This window comes from Chiloscyllium punctatum, chromosome 3 (assembly GCF_047496795.1).
Source record: "Chiloscyllium punctatum isolate Juve2018m chromosome 3, sChiPun1.3, whole genome shotgun sequence".
In the NCBI taxonomy this organism is placed as follows: Eukaryota; Metazoa; Chordata; class Chondrichthyes; order Orectolobiformes; family Hemiscylliidae; genus Chiloscyllium; species Chiloscyllium punctatum.
The window spans coordinates 15,295,330-15,307,894 of NC_092741.1; the positions used below are offsets into that span (position 1 = coordinate 15,295,330).

The following is a 12,565-nucleotide window of genomic DNA, read 5'->3' on the forward strand; positions in this document are numbered from 1 at the left end:
TATCATGTGGAATGAATCAAATTGGCTGAAGCATCTGTGATGCCAGTGACCAGTGAAAGAGGCCGAGATGGATCATCTACTTGGCACTTCTGGTTGAAGATTGCTGTAAATGTTTTTGATATGCTGGGCTCGCCAATCATTGTGGAAGGGAATATTTGTGGACCCTTTTCATTCAGTGAGTTATTTAATTGTTAACCACCATGGCTGGATGTGGCAAGATTGCAGAACTTTGATTAGATCTGATTTTTGGAGATTTACTTAGCTCTGACTATCACTTGCTTCTTATGCCATTTGGAATGCAAGTACCTGTAGTTCTATATTGTAGCTTCACCAATTGACAACTTAATTTTATGTATGCCAGGTGCTCCTCCTAGCATGTGCTTCTGCACTGTCCATGGAACCAGGGTTGATCCCCTGGTTTGATTGTAATTGTAGAGTGGGGGATATGCCAGGCCATGATGTTTCAGTTTGCATTGGAGTGTGATTTTGTTGATATTAATGGCCCACAGCACCTCCATGGATACCTAGTCTTGAGTTCAAGATTGGTTCAAAGTCTTTCCCATTTCGCATGGTGTTAGTGCCACACAACATAGAGTCATAGCATGGAAACAGATCCTTCAGTCCAACCAGTCCACGTCAAACATAACCCCAAATTAGGTGAGTCTCACCTGCTTGCTCCTGGCTCATATCCCTCCAAACCTTTCCTATTCATGTGCTTATTCAAATATCTTTGAAGCACTGTAATTGTACCCACATCCACCACTTCCTTAGGAAGTTAATTCCACACACAAACCACCTTTTGTGTAAACAAATTGCCCCTCATGTCATTTTTTAAAAAATCTCTCTCTTCTCACCTTAAAGTAGTGCCCCCTCATCTTGCAATCTCTCATCTGAGGGAAAAGATAACTACCATTAACTCAATGTAGCTCTGTCATTATTCAATAAATGTCAATCAGGTCACCTCTCAACCTCCTATGCTCCAGTGAAAAAAGTCCTAGCCTATCCGACCTTTCTTTAAAACTCAAACCTTCCAAACTTGGCAGCATCCTGGTAAATCTCTTCTGAGCCCTGTGTACCTTGATAACATCCTTCCTATAACTGTGCCACCAGAACTGGACACAGTATTCCCGAAGAGGACTCACCAATGTCCTGCACAACCTCAACAAGACATCCCACATCGTATGCTCAAAGGACTGAGCAATGAAGGCAAGCGTACCAAACACCTTTTTAACCATCGTGTCTATATGTGATGCAAACTTCAAAGAATTATGTAGCTGCACTCTGAGGTCTCTCTATTCTCCAACACTACCCAAGACCCTACAACTAATTGTATAACCCTATCCTTGTTTGTTGTACCAAAATGCAATACCTCACATTTATCCAGAAAGAAACCATCTAACATTTTTCAGCCCATTGATCCATTTTGTCAAGATCCCTTAGTAATCTTAGAAAACCTTCTTCACTGTCTACTATGTCACAAATTTTAGTATCATCTCTAAACGTATTATCCATGCCTTCTATAGTCTCATCCAAATCATTTATATAAATGACAACAAAAGAAGACCTAGAAGTGATCCCTGTGGAATACCTCTGATGATGTAATGTGTTGTCAATGTGAAGGACTTCACTGTCACAAGGACTGTGTGGTGGTCAATCCTACTGATACTGTTATGGACACATGCATCTGCGACAGACTATTTAGTGAGGATGATATCAAGTATGTTTTTGGGGCAGCACGGACGCTCAGTGGTTAGCACTGCTGCCTCACAGCACCAGGGTACCAGGTTTGATTCCAGCCTTGGGCAACTGTCCTTGTGAAGTTTGCACATTCTCCCTGTGTCTGCATGGGTTTCCTCTGGGTACTCCGGTTTCTTCCCAAAGTCCAAAGATGTACAGGCCAGGTGAATTGGCCATGTTAAACTGCCTATAGTGTTAGGTGCATTAGTCAGAGGGAAATGGGACTGGGTGGGTTACTCTTCGGAGGGTCATTGTGGACTTGTTGGGCCGAAGGGCCTGTTTCCACACTGTAGGGAATCTAATCCAGTCTAACCTAATCCTGTGGGTATCTCACCACTTCTCATAGAGTCATAGAGTCACAGAGATGTACAGCAAAGAAACAGACCCTATGGTCCAATTCGTCCATGCCGACCACATATCCTAATCCAATCTAGTCCCACCTGCCAGCATCTGGCCCATATCCCTCCAAACCCTTCCTATTCATATACCCACCCAGATGCCATTTAAATGTTGCAATTGTACAAGCCTCCACACTTCCTCTGGCAGCTCATTCCATATACATACCACACTCTGCATGAAAAGTTGGCCTTCAGGTTTCTTTTCTACCTTTTCCCTCTCACTGTAAACCTATGCCCTCTAGATCTGGACATTCCCACCCTAGGGAAAATACTTTGTCTATTTATCCTATCTATGCCCCTCATGATTTCATAAGCTTCTATAAAGTCACCCCTCAGCCACCAACACTCCAGGGAAAACAGCCCCAGCCTATTCAACCTCTCCCTATAGCTCAAATCCTCCAACCGTGGCAACATTCTTGTAAATCTTTTCTGAACCCTTTCAAGTTTCACAACACCCTTCCAGTAGGAAGAAGACCAGAATTACACGCAATATTCCAACAGTGGCCTAACCAATGTCCTGTACAGCTGCAATGTGACCTCCCAACCCCTGTACTCAATATTCTGACCAATAAAGGAAAGCATATACAATGCCTTCTTCACTATCCTATCCACCTGCAACTCTACTTTTAAGGACCTATGAACCTGCACTCCTAAGTCTCTTTGTTCAGCAACACTCCCTAGGACCTTACCATTAAGCGTATAAGTCCTGCTAAGATTTGTTTTCCCAAAATACAGCACCTCGCATTTATCTGAATTAAACTCCATCTGCCACTTCTCAGCCCATTGGCCCATCTGATCAAGATCCTGTTGTAATCTGATGTAACCTTCTTCGCTGTCCACTACACCTCCAATTTTGGTGTCATCTGTAAACTTACTAACTATACCTCTTATGCTCACATCAAAATCATTTATATAAATGATGAAAAGTAGTGGACCCAGTACCAATCCTTGTGGCACTCCACTGGTCACAAGCCTCCAGTCTGAAAAGCAACTCTCCACCACCACCCTCTGTCTTCTACATTTGAGCCAGTTCTACATCCAAATGGCTAGTTCTCCCTGTATTCCATGAGATCTAATCATGCTAATCAGTCTCCCATGGGGAACCTTGTCGAACACCTTACTGAAGTCTATATAGATCACGTCCACCAATTTGCCCTCATCAATCCTCTTTGTTACTTCTTCAAGAAACTCAGTCAAGTTTGCGAGACATGATTTCCCATACACAAAGACATGCTGACTATCCCTAATCAGTCCTTGTCTTTCCAAATACATGTACATCCTGTCCCTCAGGATTCTCTCCAACAACTTGCCCACCACCAACATCAGGTCTATAGTTTCCTGGCTTGTCCTTACCACCCTTCTTAAACAGTGGCAGCATGTTAGCCAACCTCCAGTCTTCTGGCATGTCACCTGTGACTATTGATGACATAGTCAGACATTATATCCCAGACACCTTTGAGAAATGCTACCTTTCTAGCATATGCACATCTGCATATAACGCTGTGTTACTACACAGAACAGAGAACAGTACAGCACAGTACTTGTACCCTCACAGGTTACATCCTCCCTTTTTGGTATGCCTAGGGCTGCTATAGTGCACTTTATTGAAGAAATCAATCCTGTAATTGGAATGTCAATGTCGAGTGAGGGATCTGCTTGACCATGAGGATGTAAATTGTATTTGAATGCAATGCTGCAACATTGTAACAACATTTAAAATGTTTTCTGTTTCTGATGTCGTACTCATGTATGCATGTGAATATTATACTTTTCCCTCTACAGGTAAAAATGCATATCAGATCAATTACTGACTTTGAATGGTTGAAACAAAGCAGAGTTTATTTTAGAGATGAAACGCAAGATATCATAGTGGGAATCACTGATGTAGAATTTATCTATCAAAATGAATTTTTGGGATGCACTGATAGACTTGTAATCACACCTTTGACAGACAGGTGAGGATAAATCTTTGATGCTTCGCTTGTTTTTTCTCATTGTTACCATCATGATAAATGGGAAGTAGTAATTACATTTAAATTACCTGACTTGAAGACTTCTGGATCCAGGTTCCAGAACTAAGCTTGTCTTGTCTTAGCCCTCCCATAACTGACCTGACCAGGAACTAATTATGTGAAAGCTACGGTTGGCAAACATCTAAATTTCCTAGTTTACACGTATGAGTTATTATCATGCCACCACTGCTAAAAATTAAATTACACAGAACCCAAGGGCAGATTTACCCCTAATTGCACCTAGGAATTTTTAATCACAGGGATAATCAATCAGAGAATGTCACCCCTGTCATTGATTCTATGAAGAGTTCTACTCTGATCACAGTTTGCTTCCCTCTGACTCCACCTATCAGCAGCAAGTGCAAGAGTGAGTCAGCCTGTGATTAGAGGAGCAGTGAAAAGCGGTGTGGTGAGCAAGCCAGGAACTCACTGCCATTGTTATGAGCTGGGGAAGCGGGAGATGCAGGTTGAAGCTGACAGGTTCATTGCCTGGTGATGACTTTGGTGACATTGTGATCCAATTACCTATTAACTATTTACCTACAGTGACAGTCAATGATTTGTCGCAATTTTCTGATAATTTATTCAGCTTGTTAAGAAGCAGCAGTTTCAACTAAATAAAAGGTGACTTGGTGAAGGGAAAAAAAAGAAGCAACAGTTTAGATATGATATATTCACTCATGAGATAATATAACCAATTGTGGCATTGTGAGATGGTTCATTGATACCAGAGATCAACAGGCTGTGGCGCAGAATGTGTTGGCCCTGTTAAAGTTGTGAAGGTAGCGAGCTGCTCTCTAGCTGAGCTATTAAAGAACTCTTCCTTGGATCTTCCCTGGTCTTCAATCTGGAGAAGAGAGCTCTCTCAGACCCACCTGATGTGGACCGTTCGATGAGGGCCAGCTAATGAGGATTGCTACCCTCAACAACTACCTGACAAGAACCTCTGTCTGCCCTTGAGTACTTTATCTGCCCTGAGATGCCCCATAAATATCCCTATCCTTGATGATAGGGCAGCCAAGCACAAGACATTACACAAACGTCAGTTTGCATGCAGAAGATATGGTGGGGGACGGGATAAGGAGTAAACGATAGGTAGTGACAGAGCCCAAACAGAGAGAAGAAAGATCCCTGTGGAATAACACTGGTCACCAAGCTCCAAGCTGAATACTTTCCATCTACTACTACCCCCTGACTCCCCTTGGCCAGCCAATTCAGTGTCCAGAGAACCAAATTTCTCTGAACTCCTTGCCTCCTTACTTTCTGAATGAGCCTACCATGGGGAATTTTATTAAAAGCCTTGCTAAAATCCATGTACATCACTTCCACTGCTCCACCTTCATCAATATGTTTTGTCACATGCTCAAAGAATTCAATAAGGCTTATGAGGCATGACCTGCCCCTCACAAAGCCATGCTGACTATCTCTAATCAAACTACGGTTTTCCAAGTAATCATAAATGCTGTCTCTCAGAATCCTCTCCAATAATTTGTCCACTGCAGACATAAGACTGACTGGTCTGTAATTCAGACATAAGACTGACTGGTCTGTAATTCCCAGGATTAGGGAACTGGAGCAGAAGCTGGATGAACTTCGGATCATTCGGGAGCCAGAGGCTGTGATAAATAAGATTTACAGGGAAGTAGTTACTCCTAGGCATGAAGAAAGCTGGGTGACTGTTCGAAGGGGGGAAAACAGTCAGTGGAGGGATCCTCTGTGGTTTTTCCCCTGAAAACCACATGTATACCATTTTGGATACTGTTTGGGGGGACGATTTACCAGGGGTATGCAGTGGAACCCAGGTCTCTGGCACAGAGCCTGTCCCTGATGCACAGAAGGGAAGGAGGGAAAGGAGGAGAGTGTTAGTCATTGGGGACTCAATAGTTAGAGGGTCAAATAGAAGGTTTGTTGGGAACAAATGAGACTTGTGGTTGGTGTGTTGCTTCCCAGGTGCCAGGGTCTATGATGTCTTGGATCGTATCTTTGGAGTCTTGAAGGGAGAGGGTGACCAGCCTCAAGTCATGGTCCACGTAGGTACCAACAACATGGGTAGAAAGAGGGATAGGGATGTAAGGCAGGATTTCAGGGAGCTAGGGTGGAAACTGAGAGCTCGAACAAACAGAGTTGTTATCTCTGGTTTATTACCCGTGCCATATGATAGCGAGGCAAGGAATAGGGAGAGATATCAGCTGAACACATGGCTGCAAGGATGGTGCAGGAGGGTGGGTTTCAGGAAATTGGATAATTGGGGCTCATTCTGAGGAAGGTGGGACCTGTACAAACAGGACAGTCTTCACTTGAACCAGAGGGGTACTAATAACCTGAGTGGGAAATTTACTGGTACTATTCAGGTGGGTTTAAACTAGCTCAGCAGGGGGATGGGAACCTGAGGTATAGTTGCAGTGCACAGGAGGATGAGAGTAGGGAGGACAGGGACAGGATTTCACAGTCACAGGAATGTGCTGGCAGACAAGCTGGTTTGAAGTGTGTCTACTTCAATGCCAGAAGTATCTGAAATAAGGTGGGTGAGCTTGCAGCATGGATAGGTACCTGGGACTTCAATGTTGTGGCCATTTCGGAGACATGGATAGAGCAGGGTGAGGAATGGATGTTGCAGGTTCCAGGGTTTAGATCTTTCATTAGGAACAGGCAAGATGGTAAAAGAGGAAGAGGTGTGGCCTTGTTAGTCAAGGATAGTATAATGGTGACTGAGAGAACTTTTGACAAGGACTCATCTACTGAGGTAATATGGGCTGAGGTTAGAAACAGGAGAGGAGAAGTTACACTGCTTGGAGTTTTTTATAGATCTCCGCAGAGTTCCACGGAGGTGGAAGAGGGGATTGACAAAATTATTCTGGGTAGGAGTGAAAGGAACAGGGTGGTCATTATGGGGACTTTAACTTCCCCAACATTGACCAGAAATGCTATAACTCTAGTATGTCGGATAGATCCGATTTTGTCCATTGTGTACAGGAGGGTTTCCTGACACAGTATGTCGAAGCGCCGACAAGAGGGGAGGCCACATTAGATCTGGTGCTTGGTAATGAACCAGGCCAGGTGTTTGATTTAGTTGAGAGAGTGACCATAATTCAGTTACATTTAGTTTAGCAATGGAAAGGGATAGGTACATGCCACAGATCAAGAGTTATCGATGGGGCAAAGGCAATTATAATGCAATTAGGCAAGAATTAGGATGCATAGAATGGGGTAACAAAATGCGGGGGATGCAGACAATGGAAATGTGGAGCTGGTTTAAGGGACAGATATTGTGTGTCCGTGTCAGGCAGGGAAGAAATGATAAGGTAAGGGAACTGTAGATTACTACAGAAATTGCATCTCTCGTTAAGCAGAAGAAGGAGGCTTATGTGTTGATGAGGCAAGATGGTTCAGATGAGGTAATGGAGAGTTACAGATCAGCTAGGAAGGATTTAAAGAGAGAGTTAAGAAGAGCAAAGGGAGGACATGAGCAATCTTTAGCAAATAGAATAAAGGAGAACCCTAAAGCTTTCTATAGGTATGTGAGGAACAAAAGGATGACTAGGGTAGGAATAAGGCCAGTCAAAGACAGAAGTGGGAAGTTGAGTGTTGACCCTGTGGAGATCAGAGAGATGCTAAACGAACATTTCTCATTAGTTTTCACTCAGGAAAAGAAGAATATTGTAGAGGAGAAGAATGAGGTATGAGATATTAGACTAGAATGGATCGAGGTTAGTTACAAACAGGCGTTGGATTCTGGATTAATGGTGCTGGAAGAGCACAGCAGTTCAGGCAGCATCCAAGGAGCTTCGAAATCGATGTTTCAGGCAAAAGCCCTTACATCAGGAATCCTGATGAAGGGCTTTTGCCCGAAACGTCGATTTCAAAGCTACTTGGATGCTGCCTGAACTGCTGTGCTCTTCCAGCACTACTAATCCAGAATCTGGTTTCCAGCATCTGCAATCATTGTTTTTACCTCGTTGATTACAAACAGGTGTTATCAATTCTAGAAGGAGTGAAAGTAGACAAGTCCCCTGGGCCAGATGGGATTTATCCGAGGATTCTCTGGGAAGCTAGAGAGGAGATAACAGAGCCAGTGGCTTTGATATTTGAGTTATCATTATCTGCAGGTTTAGTACCAGCAGACTGGAAGATTGCAAATGTTGTGCCCTTGTTCAAGAAGGGCAGTAGAGATGACCCAGGTAATTATACACTAGTGAGCCTTACTTCTATTGTAGGAAAGGTTTTGGAAAGGATTATAAGAGATAAGATTTATAATCATCTAGCAAGCAACAATTTGATTTTCGATTGTCAACATGATTTCGTCAAGGGCAGGTCATGTCTCACAAACGTCATTGAGTTTTTTGAGAAGGTGACCAAACATGTAGATGAGGGTAGGTCAGTTGACGTGGTATACACGGACTTCAGTAAAGCCTTTTATAAGGTTCCACATGGTTGGAGAAAATGCAAAGGCATGGGATTGAGAGTAATGTGACAGTTTGGATTAGAAATTGGAGTTTTGAAAGAAGGCAGCAAGTGGTGGTTGATGGAAAATATTCAGCCTAGAGTCCGGTTACTAGTGGTATGCCACAAGGATGTGTTTTGGGACCACTGCTGTTTGTCATTTTTATAAGTGACTTAGACACAGGCATAGGTGGATGGATTAGTAAATTTGCAGATGACACAAAAGTCGATGGAGTATTGGACAGTTTGGAAGAATATTGCAAGTTGCAGGGGGACTTGGATAAACTGCAGAATTGGGATGAGGGTTGGCAAATGGAGTTCAGTGCAATGAAATGTGAGGTGATGCACTTTGGGAAGAATAACAGGAAGGCAGAGTACTGGTCAATGAAAAGATTCTTGGTAATTTGGATATACTGAGAGATCTTGGTGTCCATGTACATAGATCCCTGAAAGTTGCCATCCAGGTTGATGGTGCTGTTAAGAAGGCATAAAGTGTATTAGGTTTCATTGGTTTGAGTTCCGGATCCGCACTATCATGCTGCAACTATACAAAACGCTAGTGCAGCCGCACTTGGAATAATTTTCAGAGTTCTGGTCGCCATATTTCGGGAAGGATGTGGAAGCACTAGAAAAGGTGCAGAGGAGATTTACCAGGATGTTGCCTGGTCTGGAGGGAAGGCCTTATGTGGAAAGGCTGAGAGACTTAGGTCTGTACTCATTGGAAAGACGAAGGCTAAGAGGGCATTTGATAGAGACATACAAGGTGAACAAAGGATAGACAGTGAAAGTCTTTTTCCTAGGATGATGCAGTCAGCTTGTACGAGGGAGCATAATGACAAATTGAGGGGTGATAAACTTAAGACAGATGTCAGAGGCAGGTTCTTTACTCAGAGAGTGGTAAGGGCATGGAATGCCAGGTAGTTAACTCGGCCACATTAGGGAGATTTAAACAATCCTTGAATAAGTACATGGATGATGATGGGATAGTGATGATGGGGACAAGCTGAAAATAGTTCACAGGTCGGCGCAACATCGAGCGCAGAAGGGCCTGTTCTGCGCTGTATTGCTCTATATTGTATGTTCTATTTGCCAACCTCCAATCATCTGGCACTAGTCCAGTCGACAGTGAGGACGCAAAGACCATTGCTAAAACAATGCAGCAATCTCTTTTCTCACTTCCTGGAGTGACCTTGGGTATATCCTGGCAGGCCCAGGGGACTTATCTATCCTTGTGATTTTCAAAGTTCTCGGCACATTCTTCTTCTTAACATGAACCTCTTCAAGCGTATCAGCCTGTTTCACGATGTCATCACAAATGACAAGGTGCCTCTCACTAGTGAATATTGAAGCAAAGTATTCATTATGGACCTTCTCTACATCCTCTGCCTCCAGACACAAGTTCCCTCCACTATCCCTAATGGGCTCGACCCTCACTCTGGCCATCCTCTTGTTCCTCACATAAGTATAGAATCTCTTAGGATTTTTCTTAATCCTACCTGCTGAAACATTTTCATGCTCCTTTCTTGCTCTCTTAAGTCCATTCTTCAGTTCCTTCCTGGCTACCTTATAACCCTCTGGAATCCTGTCTGATCCTTGCCTCCTCAATCTTCAGTATACATCCTTCTTCCCCTTAAATAGATGTTCTACATTCCTTGTCACCCAAGGTTCCTTCACCCCGTTAAAAATATTCTTAAGCAGGCAGCCCAGACCATAACTTTGCAACTTGTTTTGGTAAGTGTACAGTGAAAGTTATCCAGAGTAAGTTAGCTAGGTTGGCTACCAGGTTTTAAAATGGACAAAAGTTTATTCATAAAATTACATAATGAAATACAAAGGACAGAATAAAGAGCCCTTACAGAATTCAGTCCATCCAAACTAGACTTAATTATGTTCCAAATACAAACAGTCGCAATAGCAAACCCCCTTAAACACAGTAAAAATTAAACAAAGGCTTACAGGTTAAAGTTAGAAGGGCAAAAGGAGAGAATCTTTAGCAGGCTGTTTCCACACAGCTCACTGCTGAACTCCCTAACTAGTTCTAGACTGAACAGCTCAGCTTAACTTCAGTTTCCAGGACTGGTCACTCCCCTCTCATTATGCAGGTCATTTCTAAATATAAAAGTCTCATCTGTTTATGTATAAACAAAAATGCCTCTTAATACCCTTTTATCTCTGTACCATACCCAGATGTTTTACAGCCGTCTGAAAAAAATCAAGGTGCTCCCTAAACAACCTTCACATTTCTGTCTGGCATTTTCCAGAAAACTTCTGTTCCCAATTTAGGCACCCCAGTTCCTGCCTAATAGCATTGTAAATCCCCCTCCCCAATTAAACACTTTCCCATATCGTCTGCTCCAATCTGTCTCCATGACAAAAGGAAAGGTCAGGAAGCCAAAATGCTCTCCCACTGAGATATCTGATACTCTGCTTGATTTGTTGCCAAGCACCAAATCCAATATGGCCTTCCCAGTAGTGGGATACCTACATATAGATTCAGGAATCTTTCCTGGACACACTTGACAAAAACCGCTCCAAACTTGCTTGAACTAAAGAGGCTCCAATCAATATTCGGGAAGTTAAAGTCACCCATGACAACAACCCTATTATTTCTGCACCTTTCCAAAATTTGTGTAGTAGGGAGCTAGGACATCAGGAGTTCAGGTCCTAAAATTATTTAACTTGATATTGAGTCCAGAGAGCTGCAGGGTTCCCATGTGGAGGGACCACCGAAGGTGTGACACCTGCCCATCGACCTCCTCCTTCCTCAGTATCCAAGGGCCCAAACATACCTTCCATGTGCACTTCTCACAATCTAGTCTACTGCATTCACTGCTCACAACATGGTTTCCTCGATATTGGGGAAGTGAAGCATCGACTGGGTGATCACTTTGCAGAACATCTACGTTCTGCCCACAAGAAAAGGCCTAGTGCTTCCAGTTGACTGCCACTTTAGCACACCACCCTGTTCCTTGGCCAACATCTCTGTCTCAGGCTTGCTGCAGTGCTCCAGCGAAACTTAGTGCAAGCTGGAAGAACAGCACCTCATTTTCACTTGGCGACCCTGAAGCCCTCTGGACTCAATATCGAGTTCAATAATTTTAGGGCTTGAACTCCCCTGTGTCCTAGCCCCCTGTCACACACACCAGGCCTTGTTATCAAATCGTCTGCTAGTAAGCACTATCTATTGTTAACCATTAACAGTGCCTATTAACAGCTATTCACCCTTCCAGTCAGATTGTTATTAGATTAGATTAGATTCCCTACAGTGTGGAAACGGGCCCTTCAGCCCAACCAGTCCACACCGACCCTCTGAAGAGTAACCCACCCAGACCCATTTCTCGCTGACTAATGCTCCTAGCACTATGGGCAATTTAGAATGGCCAATTCACCTGAACTGCACGTCTTTGGATTATGTGAGGAAACCAGAGCACCTGGAGGAAACCCACGCAAACACAGGGAGAATGTGCAAACCCCACACAGACAATCACCCAAGGCCAGAATCGAACCTGGATCCCTGTTGCTGTGAGGCAGCAGTGCTAACCACCGAGCCACTTCTTTGTCTGTCGAACTGTTCTTTTCTCTCTTTGGGCTCTATCCTACCTATCATTTATTCATATCCCCTTCCCTACCCTGTCCTCTGCATATAAACCAAAATTTTCCGAGCTACCGGCAGTTCTGAGGAAGGGTCACCACACCTGAAACATTAACTTTGGTTTCTCTTCACAAATGCTGCCAGGCCAGATGAGCTTTTCCATCAACTTCTGTTTTTGTTTCTAATTTATAGCATCCAAAGTTCTTTCGGTTTTCAGTAAGGAACCTAGCACTGATCCCTGACTGTATTGACACGATGCACTGCAGAAATTCACTGAAGATCCTGAGACAGTGTCATTCAAATCCACAACCTCTACACCTAGAAGGATGAGGCCAGCAGATACATAAGAACACCATCACCACCTACAAGTTAGTGTCCAAGCCATT

At 43.5% G+C, this 12,565-nt stretch overlaps 1 protein-coding gene across 1 annotated transcript in view; it reads left to right on the plus strand.

Annotated features, from left to right (window-relative positions):
• The window catches only part of LOC140453953 (dynein axonemal heavy chain 8-like), a 1,210,036-nt gene that overhangs the window by 779,493 nt on the left and 417,978 nt on the right, over positions 1-12,565 (plus strand). Inside the window, exon 45 of the mRNA XM_072548830.1 lies at positions 3,918-4,090. Coding sequence (XP_072404931.1) covers positions 3,918-4,090 — 173 coding nt within the window. The remainder of the gene's footprint in view (positions 1-3,917; positions 4,091-12,565) is intronic.